The following is a 19,288-nucleotide window of genomic DNA, read 5'->3' on the forward strand; positions in this document are numbered from 1 at the left end:
GCAACTCCCCGAGTGCTTCCTACTTTCACCTGCACATCACATGTTTGTATATTGTGTTCTTTCTGTCTAGAGCCCTCCCCACCCCTGACTATGTGCTCCCATCGTATACTGTACTTACTGCATCATAGAACTTATCATTATTGTAATTGCTCATTGAAGTATTAATGCTACCACCCTAGAGGCCTGCTGATCCTCCCACCCTCCAGTTCTGAAAATCAAAAATGCCTCCAGATATTGCCAAATATTTACTGGTAAGCAAAACCACCCCCACTGAGAACTACTGGTATAAAGGTTTAGAACCAGAGCTGGGAGTGGACATGTATGGATTCATATCCAGGCTTCTACCTGGCTTCATTGCATGGACTCAGTTTCCTCATCTACCATATGTGAAGATTAAATGAAATAATGTAGTGCTCGACCCACAGTTGAATGTTCTTGAATACTAGGAAAGATATAGATTATGATTATAATATGTTTAAAGTAATAGAAATTCAGCAGGATTTTTACATGTCATAAAATGCTTCAATAATGGGCAATATTAAACAGTATTTTATAAAGTATTGGATTTTTTTTGTGAAAAATCAGAAAAGGTTTTGCTGTGGGCTAGATACTGCTCCTTCAATTTACCACTTATCATGAAATGTAGTAAAAGGTTAAAACAAATGAGCCAATTATTTTTTAAGTGTAACACAATGAACTATTCCTCACAACCTCTTGTGCTGAACTTTAGCCACTTAAGGCTATTCTCTCTCACTCAAAGAATACAGTGATTGAATAAGTTTTGCTACCTGCTCTCTGTTCTTGGCCATTCATAATGCACACTAGTGTAAAAAGTAGACTTCGAAAACTCAGGATTTCCCATACATAATTGACCATAGAGTAAAATAACGAATAGTAAAATAAGTAAAAGTAAAATAAGACAAGGATCTGCCAACATATTCAGGAGTAAGTAGGGATTGAAAACGATGGCAGGATTTGTGGCTTAGGACATTAGTGTGACAGTGGCATTTCTCACCATGATTTGGAAGCTGGGCATGGGAACACAGCTGAAGCTAGAGACAAGTGGTGACTTTCTCTCTGTATGTGAGAACATGACACACGCTTGTCAGAGAGACAGATTCTGCATGTATGAACCTGCAAGTTGGTAAGACATTTACTTATGTGGGATAGAAACATGAAAAAGATGACCAAGCCCCAGGAATGTTATGATCATTATCATCAATCATTACTTCTTGAGTACCTGTTATGTGTAAACATTGCTGAAATCTGGGAAAACAGGGACCTAAGAGAAACAAACAATAAAGGGGGTGGGGGAGGGAGGCATATATCTGAACCATCCTGAGAACCAATGAACAACTTATGTCATAAGAGAATACTCAGGAGGTTCCTGAATGTCAGGATCACTCATTATGACACCGAAACCATGACTATCTTCTCAGCTCTCCTCATCAGAAACATTCCTGAGCCTCCAGAGGAGTCAAGTTAGTGTATTCCCAAATAAAGAAGACATATCTACTGTCAATCTGCATTCTGTGTTCATGCTTTTGCTTCAATCAACTTATCACTCATGACTTTGTGATAAATCCCTAAATTCTTTTTTTTTTTTTTGTGACTGGTAAGGGGATCGTAACCCTTGGCTTGGTGTCATCCACACCGCGCTCAGCCAGTGAGTGCACCAGCCATCCCTATATAGGATCTGAACCCGCGGTCTCGGGCGCTCCCAGCGCCGCACTCTCCCAAGTGAGCCACAGGGTTGGTCCCCTAAATTCTTGATTACAGAAGAAAAACCATGATTCCCTGAATGCCCTCTTGTGGAAGTAGAAATTTGAATGAGTAACTTAGCTCAGATGAGTCTTTGCCTAATTATTATAAATGCCTTATCTACAGTCCACTGTTAGAACATGTGCACACTTGTATATATTTATGTGTCTGAGTGAGTACATAAATGATAAAGAACAAAATGTGAATAATTTTTTAAAAAGCAGAATTAGGAAAAAATAGAAATTAAAATAAAACAACCAGAGCAGGAAGATAAAATAGAGCTCAGATATGTAAGCCAAAAGTTTTCTCATAGTGACAAGTTGGACCATGAATTTGTCTTTTTGTTTCCTATCCTTTGAACACTTCTACACAAATGTCATTTAATTTTTGTAAGCATTGCCAAGCAGACAGTTCAAGGTTATATTTTCTGGCAATAGCCTTAAATGCAGGTATTCTGGGTTGTTAAGAGTAGATCCACATACTACGTAAATTTAATCATCTCAGGCAAGAGTCATGATCATTATTACCAAGCACATCTACATCCATTGGAAATATCCAGGGAGTATCCTGTTAGAGTGTCTTGACTGTCACCATGGAAAGGATATAATATGCTTCCCGGGACAGAGATTCAAGGTTCCTGGGTCCTTATTCCAGGCTCTCCTGACTCGCTATTTGGAAAAGATACTTACATTCACAGCAGAGCTCAGTTTCTCACTCAATAAAAATAGTACAGCACAAGAAGAGCTGCCAGTACATAAAGTCTCCAAAGTCTCTTCAATTTAGGACAGTAGGGACCAAACAACATTAACACTGAACGTAGATCACTGTTCTGGCTGTCAGTTGGCCAGATTCCCGAGAGGAGAATATGGAAATGCATTACTTGTGACTCAGTAATTTGGATACTGTCCCCCACTTGCTTAAATGCCATAATTGACTAACAAGTTTGGGAACTTAAAGTGTAGAGTGAACATTCTTAATCAGAAACTCACTGGCCTAAATATATTCAATGCCACACCACTTGGATACAAGAGAATCCTGGGGGAATCACACTGGAATTTACACTAATACACATGTGCTACAGAAACCACAAAACAGTCACCTCTTAGAAATAAAATAACTTTATTCCATGTAGGGGGCCGTTTGAAAGACTCCAATAGGCATAAGCATTTCATCACAATGGAGACCGTTTCACAATTCCTTTGTCTTAACATATGCACATTGTTTCACAGGTCACTGGGCAAATGAACAGGGCCAGGCACATAGTAGGTACACAAATCTTTGCAGACTGAATGAGGAATCAAGTCAAAGAATCAAAATGACTTTAAATGAAGCAAGGAGTCAATTTATCACCCATTGCTCAACTGGCTCTAAAGCCTGTCTAACAAACAGTCAGCTGTGATCTGGACATATGATGCAATCCAGGCAGCAAACAATTCTTTTAAGCAAAACCAAGTCAGAAGATGACACTTAATACCAACATAGAATGGAAAGAGAAGCACTGTCCCTTCTCCCCTTCCATTCATTCTTCCAACAAGTGTTTCACCTGTACCCATGTGCCAACCTAGGTGGCTATGGAGCTGGGGTGACAAGGTTGAATAAACCCACACACAGTGCCTCATCGCAATTTAGAGGTGGGGACATAAATGGAAACAAACTGCCCTGCGGGGTGATAAGAGCTATATAGACTATTGCACAAAGTGTCAGAGTCAACTCTTTAGAAAAGTTTATAACCAAAGGGTCATTTTCAAGTCCTGTCCTCTCAGATGGCTCTATTCAGAATCCTGGCTGAGACACTGGATACTAGAAAAAGTTAGCTTAAAGAACATGTTAACCATTCATTCCTCTAGGTTTTCTGAGCTCTGTTTCTCCTCTGGGGACTATCACCAGAATCTCCAGTGCAGGACCATAAGTAGCTAAGGCCCCAAAGATAAACTCATTTTCTGTAAAAGTGAAGTTCAAGTACTGTCCCTGATATAATTTGATATTTTATATGTGTATATAGTGGTTGCTAGGCACCACGGCAAGCACTCTACATACGTTATCTGATCTGTCCCTACAACTTTAATGCATGCCACCTCCAGTCCCCCTTATTGTCTGCTACCTTGGCTACTAGAAGCTCAGAGCTAAATTAAATACACTAAAGCAGTAAGCACTTAGGATTTTAATTTAATTATCTTTCCTCTTCTACAAGATTTTGATCTTTCTTCCCCTCCCATTTTTAACAATCTCATTATTTTGTGGGATTTTTACTATGCATTTACTCAGACACATTTCTAAAAGTTGATCCTCTATTAAAAAAACAAATTAACATAATCATCAATTGTAATTTTCTTTTACTTCCAATTTACACCAAGAGTTTCCAAGAATAACTAACTTGAAGATAACCCCTTGGGTATCATTCAGGGTCACCTGAAATCACCGAGGGCTATTTCTATGTTGTGTTGGATCCTGACAGTCCCATTTTGACCCCTCCCCAACTGCTGCTTTTACAGTCCAAACTACTTCCACATGTCCTTGGTCCCCTTAGTGTTGCCAAGGCCAGACGCACTGCCAGGTTCTGCTGAGAAGACATTGCTATCACCCAGTGATCTCTGGTCCCTGGAATTTTACTCTTACTACTGACAATGCCTCTAGAATTCATAAAGATTCTGCTGAAAATCAGGGAGTAGAAAAGGCCAGTGTCTTCAGGGAATCAAGGTAACATGTAAGAAAAACTCTGCTACTGAGGGTCTCCGTGTACTCAAACCAAATGCCCTAGGAGGAACTCTCAGAAATGATTCTCTGCATTGTCACTATACAGAATGGCAAGCCAGCTTTTGTCTCAAAAAAAAAAAGAGGTAAAAATAAGCAAAGATTGAACCATATACATATGGCTGTGTGCTCACATGTGCAAACACACACATGGCACAGACCTTGGCATGCCCAACTGGCACTCACTTAGGATGCTTGGGTATTTTTGAGAACACAATGTTTGGGCACAACCATTAATTTACTCAACAAAGATTTATTCAGCACCTAGTCTGTGCCAGGTTCTGTTTTAGGTGCTGGAAAATCAAGAGTGAGGCCGTCGACACTCCTGTTCTCATAGACTCTATATTATAGATGGGGGAGACAGGTGATCAACAAATATCAACTGAAACGAACAATTCAGATTGCAAATAAGACCGGGGAAGGACAAAGAAGAAACAAAACAAAACAAAACAAAAGCCTGATGGTTCTGAAGACTGCCTTTGCTCAAGTGGTCAGGGAAGGGCTTTCTAAGGAGGTGACACTTAATCTTACACTAAAATGAGAAGAAGGAGCGAAGAAACCAATCACCTTTACTCTGATTTCCATCAAAAAGGTGAGCTTAGTAATAAAAGAAACATGCAATCTCATTTGTGGCTCCACACATCCCATGCTTCAAACAACTGAAAAAAACCCCAGAAAAGGAAAGGAATCCACAACTTTCTGTGCTCTTAAGGAGATTTTAAATCACCTTTTCCCCAAAGATGCCAGATTAAAAGGATGCTGTCTTAATTCATCTCTAATTACTGAGACAGCAGAATTTACCACAGAGAAGCTAAAAGGGGAGAAATGGAATATTTATTCCTCTTTGTAATGTCAGTTATTTCATAAGACAATATTCCAATGTCAATAAAATTATGCCAATAGAAATTGTAATGCCAATAGGAATTGCTTCATTTATAAAAACACAAACAGTTCTGTAGCTATATTCAGTAACATTTACTTCCATTAGCTACAAATAAAGCAAAATTGTATTTACTAGCAGATGGTTCCCACTTCTAATATGTAATAAACCTTTGAAATTAATTAAAAATAAGATTTTGATAGTATCTGTTTTGCATGCACAAACAATAATGATTGTTTGCTCACCCATGTCTTCACAAAATACCCCAAACAAACCACTTACTACTGAATTTCTGTTATGAGTCAATTAAAACACTTAGCCAGCTGGCATAAAATCATCCTAAACACATCCACTGCTGAAAATACTTTACATTGAAACACCTTTTTTGTTAATGTTTCCTAGTCTTTGACTTGTTTCAGAATTAGAAAGAATTAAGCAGAAGTGAATTAAGCAGCAGACCAGTCACTGTGGATATTTAGAATGAATCATGGAACATTTGGACTAAAATGAAACTTTTACTCCTTTGCTTTGCAGTGCATGGTATGTATTATTACAGTGCAAATAAGCACACTAAGCTGAGGACAAATAATATAAAGATACTGTCCAACAGGTCTACATTATCTAATACATTTATCATTACAACAATTGCTGTGCTCCGGTATTAACACACTGTCCAAGGAATTCTTAATTTCTTGAACTTCAAAATGGGTCGTTAAAACTCAATCTCACTAGTACCCAACACCAATAACATTCTAAAAGGAAGAATTTATTTCAAATATATTTACTGATCAGGCATAGCGTTTGCATCTTCACAAATTCTAAACGTGCGTGAGGAGAGGAGGTGAAGAGTCTGAACTTGATTGTTCAGGTAAACTCTTTTTCTTTGACTCTGTTTATGAATTGTTATGTTTCTATACCCTTCTTTTAAAATTTTCCACTTGGGGAAAATTATATATTTAAACTTTCATACATTAAAACCCCTCCCCAAACAAACAAACAAACAAAAAAAACTCACCCCATCCTCCCTTCCTTAAAACAAATCAGAAGGCTTAAGAATTAACACTAATAATAATCCTACAACAGTCATTGGGAAATACTCCTCCAAAATGACAACTGCAGCTAAGAAGGACGAAATCCACTAGGAATGAAAACTCCCCCCAATTAGTCCTTCCCCGAGGGGTGGCAGTGGGGGGGGAGGCACACAGCTGGCACAACTGGTATCACAACCAACTCAAGGCGACCCAGAGGAAGATGCTGCGTCAAGAGCAGCAAAGCAAAAGAGCGCGACCCAGGAGGCTAGCGACATCGCCACCGATTCCCTGAGGAGGCGGAGAGAAGTGAGTCGCCAGGCACCGGCGACAGCGCACGTCAACATTCAGGATAATTCTCCTCTACAAGCCCCGGAGTTCCGGGGCAGGAGAAAAAGGGGGGACGGGAGACCCACAGTCCCTTTAAACCCCTCACCCCCGTGCCTGCCAATCTTTTCCGAATCCCCGTGTCACACAACTTCCTCATCATGGAAACTTCCACTCGGTTCGGCGCTGAGGATGCCAAACTCCATTTCACAAGGAGCCTGTCAACAGCTGGGCTTGGGGTTTGAGGAACAGAGGCGCTGCGACTGGAAGGGGCCCCCAGCCACCCTGCTCCGCCACTGCCCACGCCGTGGCTCCCCGCCTGCGGCCGCACGGTGCCAAAGCACGAGAGGGCACCTCCTCCCAGAGCCGGGGCGCAGGAACCCCGCGGAGGCAGGTAACCGGGCGCCGACACCCCCCGCCCACCCACGCCCGCCCGCGCGCCCGCGCGCGCTAAGCTTCGGCACCGGCACCTCTCCAGGTTCCTGCGACACCCCGTCACCATCCCACCCACCCTTCTGGACAGTTGGAACTGTCGCCCTCTCCTCCCTCCCCCCCACCCCCCGCTGCCTCTGCGCGGTCCTCTCGCCAAATTACCGGTGCCCTCGAGCCGGTTGCGTTGAACGCCCCTGCCCGGGGAAGGCAGCCTGCGGGCGCTTGCCCCGAGCCGGGAGCAGGAGGTCTCCTTTCCAAGCGCACTCACATTATTCATGCAAAGTTAATCCCCGCCGCGTCACGGCAGCCCGCCCGAGGATGTGAGCCTTCCTTGGCCAACCCTGCAGTCTCCACCCTCCTCCGCCCCCTCCTCCTGGCGGCGGGGTCCCGGGGAGCGCAGGCGACGGGGCGTCGCGCGAGTCCTGCAAAATGTCAGCTCGTTGGGCGAAGAGAGGCGGCCGCAGCTAGGGCCGCGCCGGTCCTCCCCGGCCACTCCACTTTTGTAGGCGTAGGAAGCGACTGTGGCCGCGGCACTGGAGTCCCCGCCTCTCTGGGGCCCCCCGCGTGCCCGGCCCACCCCGGCCCGCTCCCCGGGTGCTGCCTTACTCCGGGCCCGGGACACCTACTCCGCGCCGCGTCTGCGAACCGGTGACCTGGTTTCCCCTCCAGCCCTCCCGGCGGTCCGACTCGCGCGGCGGCGGCGGCCAAGAGCAGGCAAACCCGGCTCCGCCAGGGGCGCAGCGAGGAAATGGCCTCCTGGCCGCACACCCCGCCGCCGCCGCCGCCGCCACCACCGCCCCGGGCCGCCCAGCGGGTACCGACGCGCCCCCTGCGCCCGGCTCGCTGACCCCCTAGCCCGGGTCCCACGCACAGGCCACCCACGGGCCGGCCGCCTCCGCACCTGCCACCCCAGGTGCGGGCGGCCCCCCTCCTCCTAACTCCGGCTGTGCCCTCCCAGGGCTGGTGACGTTGCCCTGGGTTTGGTGGGCGCGAATCCACCCACCCCGCTGCATGCGCACGGAGGTTCGGGCTCGGGCGTTATTCCTCTAGTTGGAGAAGAGGAAGGGATGGGGCACGAGTGCCAAGGGGGCGGGAGGGAAGGCGACTTCCAGGAGCACAGCTTTCTGTGCCCTGCCCCACCGGCGCGGCCCACGCCGCCGCGCCCCTCCCTCCGCCCCCAAACCACTTGTGGCGCGTGTCGGGACGACGCGGCGCTCTGGCTCCTCCCGGGGCCTCCAGCCGGCCACGCCGTCTGGCGGTTCTCTCCCACCAGCACCTCGTCCCGAAGAATGAAAGTCTGGAAAATGCTCTGCTTGCCCTTAAGGGGACATCTCTCCCCCATTATGCATAGCCTGGGAGAGGTGTGCGTAGGGTTGAGACAGTCCACACGTCTCAGAAGGGCCGCCCCATTAATTTGTCTTTGCCCTGGAAATGTACAAATAAAGCCCAGAAGACAAAAATGATTTATACTCTTGAAAGAGTCCTGTCCCAGCCAAATATAGAGCTCTAAAATGTCCCCCACCTGAGGTCCTGAAGGCCAAGGGTTCACATGGAGAGAGAATAAAGAAGTGGGCAGTTTGCGTTCTGGGCCGGAAGAATACTTAGAAAAATATAACGAGTACCCAGACAGCTAAAATGCAGTCGGTAGGAAGCTATAGTTGCAACAAAACTACTTTGACGACAAAGTACAATTGCATTCTTATAAACAATATTAAAATAATTCCGACTTCATAATTCAATATACACATTTATTCGTGTAACATGAGCTATGACGATTTGTTTACAAATCTATACATTGTTCAGCTGTCTGAACAATGTATAGATTTTTTATTAATGTGTTTTCTAGATTTCCAGGCGGTTACACATGTGTTTTATTCCGGCTTCTTCTGAGTGTCCCACGGAAAGCGGCGAGGGGCACCACCCCTGCCCACAGCATGAGCAACCACAGCTATCAGGAATTCGGCAGCTGTTCCCTGCATCTGGACGAGCAGGCTTTCAGCGCGCTGCAAGAGAGAAAGTCGCAGATCTCAAGGCTTTCTGGCGAGAGGGAAGGGCCTGTGCCATCAGACTCCACGGAAACCGTTTGCGGTTGGTCCTTGGTGAGAAATCCGTGCTTTATTCTTCACTGGTAATAAGGCAGTACCATAGGACTTGCAGGCTTCTGAGTTGTTCTCTTTTGCAGGGAAGTTCCTGGGCTTTGCTCAAAAGCTGCGCCAGGATGTTTTGGTTGGTTTGAAGGAAAGCTGTGGAGCCTATCAGGCGGCCCCCTGGTGGCTAACTGTGGGTGAAAAGGCGAAGGAAAAAGGCTGGCAGGTTGACTCTTCACAGACCCCAGGGAGCCTTGAGCCTTGTGAGCAATTTTGGTAATAAGGGGAGATGAAGTGATGTAAATCTTTCTTCCCAAGGTGGATGATAGGCCCTAAAGCCTGCTGGAACTTTTTACTTTTTTCTCTTCTTGAGTATAAGTTGGAGCTAAATTCTTTCTTAAGAAGGAAGCATACAGAGAATAAAGAGTCAATTAAATGATAAAATAAGTAATGCGGCATTATTCAAACAATTCATGAGACTATGGTTGTGACAATGTTATATGACAATGGAGAGGGCGATTCAATGCAGTGTTAGGACTTGAACTGCTAGGATTCTATCTGAACAGGCTCTTATAGCGCAGTCTTACAGGCTGCATTGTGGTAACGAAGTGTTAGCAACAGACATGGCATTTATTTATCTGGTTTTACACAAGGGGGTACAATGAAGGAGAACATCAGGAGGACCTGATTGAAGGCAGAACATATCGTTCGACTTTAGAGCCCATGGTCTTGTATTCCAGTCTGACTGACTTGAGAGGCACACACCAAGACTGTTTTAGGACCCATGATCACCTCCACCTTAGCCATCCTCATTACCAGGATCTACAACTGTCAAGCTGATGACTCTATTCCGGGAAGCAATTAATTCATATATTCATTCATTCAGCAACTGCTGGAGTAAGAAAATGAATGATACATAGGAACTAACAGGGCTGGGATTAAGCCAGAGTGAGTGAGGTCAGTAATGCAGGTACAGGGTCTGAGCCTGTCTTTGTTTAAAATTTTGGTATATTGTTTATCATGATGATTATTGCATTAATTTTTTAAATTTAAAAATATTGCATTAAAATATAATTTCTCTTGATTACTGAGTTTTTTTGCATTCCCTTAAATTTTATGCCTGAGATGAGTGCCTTCCTTGCCTACTCCTAGTTCCTGCTCTGCTGTGCCCTCAGTGTTACCTGTTACCAGAGTCTAATCAGAGAAGTAAAATTCGAATTAGAATTTGCTAGGTGTCAAAGATCATTAATATATGGTAAAGGACTCCATCTCAGAGAATTAGAATGTGGGTGTGAATGGAGGGAAAATTAGAAATTTCACTGAAAGAGGTAGCGCTTGAGGCAATTCATCAAGGATGGACCAGATTTTACCAGGGAGTATCGGAACTGGAGGAAGTACCATTCTGGGGATGGGAACCATTGGTATTCATTCATTCAACAACTTCACAAGCTGGTTGTGCAGCCAAATTGACCTAGCCCTGGAGATTCTGATTCTATCTGTTCATTGTTAGCCTCAGGGATTCTGGTCCGTAGCAGCTGGGTAAGAACGTAAGTCTACTCCAGACTTTCAGGAAAGGCAGACTCTGAGGGAAGTTGACAAGTTCAAAATTAACTAGTTCAAGGTCAATTTCTAATGAAAAGGGTACAAATATAAATTGCTAGGGCCAGCCCGTGGCTCACTCGGGAGAGTGCGGTGCTGATAACACCAAGGCCGCAGGTTCGGATCCTATATAGGGATGGCTGGTTAGCTAACTGGCTGAGCGTGGTGCTGACAACACCAAGTCAAGGGTTAAGATCCCCTTACCGGTCATCTTTAAAAAAAATAAAAAAATAAAAAAAATAAAAAAATAAATTGCTATGTGAGAACTTGCAAGGAGGCCAAGATAGCCCAGAAAAAATAGAGAGATCAGGTAAGACTTCTTGCATATGGCAACTGGATGGAACTTTTGAAAGAAGTTAGAGAGAGAAAAAGACAGAACTGGCTATATTATTGGCAAGGCCCAGTACAAAATGAAAATGTGGGGCACTTTATTCAAAAAGCAGGAAAGAAGTACTACTAATGGTACAAAATATAAAGCTGTCATCTTTCTTCCACAGTCTGTCTTTGGAATTGTCATGGTATTTTAAATTTTCTATTTAATATCATTCTAAGTAAAAAAATAAACACTTAAACTTATTAGCACAAATTTTACCATTCATCTTTATAGTGGGCAATGTCAGTTTTAAATTCAAATATAAGAGCATGTGAAATGAATAAATTACTTATATTTTGTAGCTCATACATGCATATGTATGTTGTAGCTCAGATATGCATATGTTTTGTTTTTAACGGAACAGTGGAAATAGCACAAAACTAACTGTTTTATTTCACTTCTTGATACATGCCCATTCTCTCAGCACTCTACATTTGGCTCACTGATGAGTAAGTAAGCACTGAAAGGAAGAGGGACCATAGGTTATTCTGTCCTTCCCTTTCCTTCTATGTCATCATTTTCAGAGTAAGTGGTTGGCTGATACAGGAAAGTAACATAAGTAAGAAAGTACATGTAAAGGTTCCTTGGTTGTTGCCTTCTTTCTGTGTTCAAAGCAAGTTCTGGTTGGAACAGAAGGCATGGCCCCTTGGGGTTGTCAGTGTACCCACTTAGTCATAGAGGCAACATGCTTACCTTGTACTCAATTTGAGTTTCACTGAATTCACACACATTGTGCGTCCACTAGAATTCTGTGCTCATGGGGCATCCAGAATGCTATATGTGAGTGGAGCAGTGAAGAACGGTGGTGGACGTGTGTGTTATCTGTTTTTCCTCTGTTCATGTACGTGCTCCATCATCCCATCAGATTTCACTTACAAAACACAAGTTCAAAGATAAAATTATTAGGAATTTCAATATGGTGACAACAGAACATTGAGCTAAGTACCAGGCCCCAAGCACCAGGCCCTTCTGAGCCTGGGCCCTGTGCAACTGCACAGATCACATGCCCATAAAGCTTCCCCTGGGGAAAGAACTTGATCCTTTGTTGTGGTAGAAACCTAGGGCATGTTGGAGGTGCAGTAGACATCTGGCATGGTTGGTTATAGCAAGGGGTATGTAAAACAGCTAACATTTATTAAACATATATTGTGTTCCAGGTACTGTCCTAAATACCTCACACATCTTTTATAGTTTGCCCAAGAACTCTGTAAAACAGTATTATTATGTGCTCCATTTTCCAGATGGCGAAACTAAGACATAAGAAGATCAAATACTCTGCTCAAGCTGAAGCCAAGGTTCTGGTGGCAGAGGATGTACCCTTAACCAGCCCATCATGCTACCTGTACACGAGAGAGGGAGTCATGGGGCAGAAATGTGAGCTGGAAAATGTAAGCATGTTCTGGGAATCATGAGACAGTGCCCTAACTCCTTGCTTTAAGGGACTGTGGTGCACTGGGACAATCGGAAGAGGTCTAAATAAAATATGCATCTCACTGGCTAGAAAATTCCCTAATCACATTCTCTTCCTTTGTTTTCTAACTGGAGGTAGTGAAGGCCCTGAGTAGAAACTAGTAAGCCACAACCTGGGTCCCTTAATCACCACGTGGAAGAGAACTAGAATGCTCACACTGAACTGTTACAGTGGTTGAGTAATCAACTTCTTTAGTGTTAAGTCACTGAAATGTGAGTATTTTTGATGCAGTAGTTAGTGTTATCCTAACACCTGTCAGCCAGCCAAACTCTACCACACTATACATCATCTTTTCTTCAAATGGATACAGTAAAAATAATGAAATAGGCCCAGGTGAATCAACATGCGTATAGGTCTAAAACAAAATGTTGAGCTGAAATAACACATTTGGAGTGATTCTTTTTTTAGTTGATGTGTAATTTACATATGGTAAAATAGACAAATCCTAAGTGTTCAGTTCTGTGAATTCTTACCTTTTTTTACCCCTGTGTAACCGCCACCCAGAACAAGAGAGAAAATATTTCCAGCAATGTAGAAACTTCCTCTGTACCTTTTCTGTGAATACCACCCCCCTTCTAGAAGTAACCACTGTTTTAACTTCTATCATCCTCATTAGCTTTGCCAGGTCTTAAACTTCATATAAATGGAATCATACCATGTGTTCTCTCTTGTATCTGGTTTCTTTCACTCAATGAAAATATTTTTGAGATAAATCCACATTATTGTGTGGATTGGAATGTTGTTCTACTTTTCATATCTTTTTTTTTTTTTTTGATATTGCATTATATAAATACACCACAATGTGTTTGTTTATTCTCCAGTTGATGGACATTTGAGTTGTTTCCACTTTGGGGCTTTTATAAATAAAGCAGCTATTGAACATTCTTGAACAATTCTTTTGTGACTATATGAATATCTCTTGGGCATATACTTAGGAGTAAAATTGCTGGCCATAAATTATCTCTGAATTATTCTATTAAAGCTCTCTGAAGTAGCAACACAATTATGAGCAACTAGAAGATGGTCAGTTAGCACTTGCTGACTTCTATTTATTCTTACAGTTTTCACATGGAATCTAACTTGAGAGAGTAAATATTATTCAGTATCATAAGTATGAAAATCCGGAAAAAATCAATATTCAAAACTATTATTCCCCTATGTAGCAAGTATGGCTTTACTTACAGCCACAAATCAAGCTTATGAACTAAGCCACATACTCAAAGCCCACGCAAAAATGAAGATGCTGATGAATTAAAGTACATTGAGAAAAAGGTGAATGGGGGAAAGGAAGGTAAGAATACCAAAACAGTTCTAAATTCAGTCTTAATTTTCAGCTGATTGAAAGGGAGGTTTAAAATGAGCTGAGTAATTGCTAATTGGATTGTAATAACCTATGTTCATTGTGAGTACACAAAAGTATAGTTGTTAAATTCTTTGGCAATCACTGAGGAAATCTAGTGGTTCAAGATGCACCTTCCCAAAACATGTCAGTTAAGTGTACTTCTTTTTTTTCAGTTATGTTTATATGCATCAAAAATGGCAATGTAATTTTTAAAAAATTCAGTGAAAAAATCCTTTCTGTTTAGTAAGGAAATAAAATGAATCCTACTCATTTTCATGGAATAAACTTGAATTCATCTAGATACAATAACACATATAATGTGATGTTTATGATTATGAGCTATTTTCAAATCCTTAAAATCCATGCATGAGTCATATCTGGCATGACAGTCATAACTTCAAATTTATTTGCTTTTGTCAGTTTAAGTGAGATTCTCAATTTGAGGACAATATAGGTTTTATTGACACCTCCTATTTTCATGTATTATAATTCTCTTTTACAGTAAAACTCATTTCATTCTCAGTTTACAAAGCATTACATAAAATATTAGTTACAGAGCTCCTAAAAACACAACTGTAGAACACATTTTAGACATCTATAAATGATATATTTGGGGCAAACTATGAAACCAGAGCTGGTACAAGAGAGGCCTCAGTTGCCATTTATGCAGATTTAGAGCAAAACCTTATACTGTTTGAGTTCCAGGTTTGTGTCCTTTCTAACCATGTGATTTGGGCATGTTACATAGCTTCTCTAAGCTTCAGTTTCCTCCTCTGTAAAAATGGAGAAAATAATCATACCTATTTGATAGAGATCGTGTGGCGAATCTGTGTTAATAGATGGATAATACTGTGCACAGTGCCTGGCATATAGTGACTAATAAATGCGATCTGTCATTATTACTTTGGAAAGAAGTAATTTATGGTATTTGAAAACTTAGAAAAAATGGCAAAGGCTAAAATTTTATCTTGAAAGATACTTTTTTCTAAACTAATTATTCAACAAATACTTGCAAATTTGTAACAATGCAACTGCCTACTATCTAGATAGGCTATTATATGCTCTAGACTAGAGAGCAGTAAGACAGCCAAAATCTTTCCCCTTGTGGGGCTTACAAATTATTGAACAGGATGCAAATTCTTTGAAAGAGGAGAGGCACTCCTATCTTTGGCAAAGATCGAGAACAAACCAAAGTACATGGCTGATTTCGAATTTGCAGAAATAATATCTTCTGGAGACAGACTCCTTTGCAGATCTACGACTTCTAGCCTTTAACAGTGGTCTTTTGGAGGAAATGGCTCAGTTCTGAGAAAGACCTTTTTATGAATATTTTCCCTGTAGCATTTCCTAATTGCTACTAAACTCTTAAGTTGAAATGACTTTTTCTAATGTCCAGTATCTAGAATGCCTGGAATATTTTTTCTAACACAGGAGAAAATAGAGTGGTCCAGAAATCCCCAAGTGTTGGATTTGGAGCTAATCTGATCTGAGCCATGCTCTTAATTACTTGTGTGCACTTGGCGTAGTCATTTCTTCCCTGGTCCTACTGTCCACATGTATAAATGCAAGGGATTGGACTAAGTAATTCCTAAAATCCCTCCTAGTTCTCACATTCTAAAAGTCTATGCAATTCTATCCCCATTCAATGATCAGAGAAAGGTCTTTATTTTATGGAGCATTCCCTATTCTTTCTTAACAATATTTGTATGTTTATTAACTAAACGAAGAAACTAGGAAATTTAATATTTTTTAAAACAAGGTCTGGTATCATTCTACACTATATGGGGTAAAATGAAGTGGACTTAAGTTCCATTCATTACGGCAGCTTCTTTTGGGAAAATAGGAAAGCATGTTCTTTGTTTTCATGAGAATTTTTTTTGTTGTTGGGGGGGGGGATCTGAACCCATGACCTCAGTGTTATCAGCACCTTGTTCTAACCAAGTGAGCTAAGCAGGCAGCCCCCTGATGATTTCAATAACATTTTCCATTTGATACATAAGTCAAATGACAGGAAGCCTTTATTTACTTGTTTGGATAAACTACAGATTGAATTTACCATCATTTTTGCCCTTAATTAATTAATAGCCAAAAAATCTGTAAATGTAGACTATGAAATGTTCTTTTCTCATACTTTTTTTCAATGATTCCTACTCATTATTGTCCGACATATGAGAACATGTGAGATTTCTAAAGGTGATGATGGACAGTTCCTCCAGATTAATTTTCTTTAAACCCTTTATCTCTGACCATTAAAATAAAAGTGGTACGGGGCTGGCTGGTTACCTCAGTTGGTTAGAGCACAGGATGCCCACATTGGCCAGCTGCCAATAAAAAAAAAAGTGGTATTGATTCAAACTGTTTGGATTGATTGGCATAAAACTGTCCCTCTCAGGAAGTGTCTCACTCGTATCATGTGCATGCCTACTTCTCTGCTCTTCCTCCAGGCTTCCATGCAGTATGAAAGAAGGCTTTGTGGCTACTGAGGTTAAAAGGAACATCAGCAGTGAGAAATGATGTTGAGTCATTCACATTGTTGCCCTCAGACCCATTAGTTAACTTCCCTGAGCCCCAGTTTTTTAACCTACAAAAATGGAGAAAATCCTCATTGCTAAGGAGATGAACTAAAAATCACACTTTAAAAATGTTGCACAAAGTGCCTGGATCTTAGGTGATCAGTGAAGATTAGTTTTCCTTTTCTTTTCAAAAATGATCTTCCATTTGAATGAAGCCACGCAGTTTTATTATTGATGATGATGATAATATTCACATGAGTGGTAGGCAGAAACCTGGTACTGAATTTCCTCAATAGAGCAGTGGTGGAAAGATTATGGGCTGGGTCTCCAAGCCCCTGCTCCACCGCTTACTCCATACTTGTCAGAGCTTGGACAGCTTGTTGGCCTATCAGAAGAAAGACCATGTGACGAGGAAAGAAATGACTGCTAAATGTTGGCTTCTCCAAGCCTCAGTTTTCTCATCTGTAGCATGAATGTATAGTTTCTTCATTCTCTACGTCATGAAATTGAATGATGAAGATCTAATGAGGTAACAGATATGAAAAATTTCTCCCAAATGTAGAACATTAAAAAAAAAAAATAACATAACCCATTCTTCTCTGGGAAAACCCACAAATACAAAAATAGCCACACTGGAATAATGTGCCTTAATCTGAGAAACCACAGACCTTTCTGCAAGCCAGAGGCAAAGACTTAGAGACTTTATGCCACAAACACAGGGAGAAATAGACTAAGTGAGAAAGGATGGACTAAAGCAACAGGTAAAATGTAATTAAATGACAAGAGAATACACCAGAATATGTCCTGGAAGAGAAGAGAACTAACACTCAAATCATTATGAAAAATATAAAATGTTTTAATTATTCTGAAGCCCCGTCAATATTTCTCATTTTTTCCCTTTTATCATATTGCTGGATTTGAACAAAAAATAATTTAGAAGAATATGTGCTTTAAACTATCATCCTAAAATGCTCAACATCATTAGTCATCAGAGAAATGCAGATCAAAACCACCTTGAGATATCATCTCACCCCAGTTAGACTGGCTGTTATTCAAAAGACCAAGAATAACAAATGCTGGTGAGGATGCAGGGAAAGGGGAACTCTTCTGCATTGTTGATGGGACTGTAAATTAGTACAGCCATTGTGGAAAACAGTATGGAGGTTCCTCAAACAACTACAGATAGAACTACTGTATGATCCAGCAATCCCACTTCTGGGAACATATCCAAAATAATGAAAATCATCACATAGAAGAAATACCTGCACTCCCATGTTCACTGCAGCTGTATTTACAATAGCCAAAATATGGAACCAACATAAATGTCTATTGACGGATGACTGGATAAGGAAAACGTGGAATATACAAAAAATGGAATACTATTCAGCCATAAAAAAGAATGAAATTCTGCCATTTGCAGCAACATGGATGAGTCTGGAGAAAATTATGTTAAGTGAAATAAGCCAGACAAGGAAAGAGAAATACCATATGTTCTCACTCATAACTGGGTGCTAAGAAAGAAGGAAGGAAGGAAGGAAGGAAGAAATGAAGGAAGTAAGAAAGAAAAGACCAAAACATATGTTGAACTTTCAGAAGGAGAAAACAAACCTAAGGATAGCAGGGTGGGGCTTGGGGAGGGATAGGTTGGATAAAGGGCATAAGGAAGAAAAATGATTTGTAATAAACAATATGCTTATAATAAATAATAAAAAATTTTAAGAAAATAAAAACAAAAAGAGAGAGAAAAAAGATAAACTATCATCCTGCTTTAGAGACTGTGCTTTATAAGCAGAAGGAGAATATATACTTTCACAAGTTAGAGGGCACATTTAACCATCAGCTTATGCACTGTTAGAAAAGGGGAGAACACATTTCATGGTGTTTGGTGATGCCATATTCTGATTCTACAGTATATTAAAATTAAGAATAACAAAACGATTTATAGGAACTAATGAACAAGTGGTCAATGATTCACTGTAATGGGAAGGCTCATACACTTGTGCTTCTTAATGAGACGTGGAACACAAAGGAACAAATGTTCCCTCTCTTCTAATAAAAAAGAGGTTGAGTTCCTGTTTTAGGGTTGCTAAGTTCTCACTTTTGGGAAGGATCATGATCCAGTATGTAAAGTTTAGACTGGTAAAATCATTTTTATTTGTATTTATATTGAAAACAAGGTTCTAGGCCCAGGTGTCGCAGTCTTAGCACTATTAACGTTCTCGGCTGGGTAATTCCTTGTTGGGAGGGGCTGTGTTTTGCATTGCAGGAAGTTGGGCAGCATTCCTGGCCAGTAGAAGGCACATCCAACCCTTCCCCCACCCTCTCAGGTTGTGACAACCAAAAATGTCTTTAGACTTTGCCAAAATGTCCCCTAGGGGGCAAAATCATCCCTAGTTGAGAATTTCTGTTCTACCTTTTATTGTCAGAAAATCTGGATTTTGCTGCTGCTCCTTACATGATTTTCTAGATTAAGAAACTGTTAAAAAACAAAAATAAAACAAAACAAAAAGAAACTGTTGACTGGCTTGTTTTAGCACCTTAAAAACAATAGAAAATATTTTGGGGCATATTAATAATATATATTATTTAACCCATTTATATCCAAAAACAATCTAATTAAATCAGCACCTTAAACGTTTTCCTCAAAATAGAGGAAAAGAAAAAAAAAATCTGAAGTTTGATATTTCAGTAATGAACTTCTCACAAAATGCCCAATAGATATGA

At 41.2% G+C, this 19,288-nt stretch overlaps 2 protein-coding genes across 7 annotated transcripts in view; one reads left to right on the forward strand and one right to left on the reverse strand.

The window, feature by feature from the left end:
* THRB (thyroid hormone receptor beta) overlaps positions 1-7,835 on the reverse strand; it is a 388,788-nt gene extending 380,953 nt beyond the window's left edge. For 3 of the 6 annotated variants that reach the window (XM_063113666.1, XM_063113667.1, XM_063113668.1), the window contains exon 1: positions 7,342-7,441. The gene's annotated coding sequence lies outside the window, so the exon portion shown is untranslated. The other 3 variants (XM_063113671.1, XM_063113673.1, XM_063113669.1) reach the window with 3 other exon arrangements.
* On the forward strand, positions 1,424-19,037 carry LOC134390055 (uncharacterized). The gene is made up of 6 exons (XM_063113369.1): positions 1,424-1,481; positions 6,629-7,362; positions 7,692-8,092; positions 9,026-9,278; positions 12,480-12,626; positions 16,496-19,037. Exons 1-6 carry the CDS (start codon positions 1,424-1,426, stop codon positions 16,532-16,534), a joined length of 1,632 nt encoding a protein of 543 aa, XP_062969439.1. The 3' UTR covers positions 16,535-19,037.
* Positions 19,038-19,288: the final 251 nt, after the last annotated feature.

This window comes from Cynocephalus volans, chromosome 11 (genome assembly GCF_027409185.1).
Source record: "Cynocephalus volans isolate mCynVol1 chromosome 11, mCynVol1.pri, whole genome shotgun sequence".
Taxonomy (NCBI): Eukaryota; Metazoa; Chordata; class Mammalia; order Dermoptera; family Cynocephalidae; genus Cynocephalus; species Cynocephalus volans.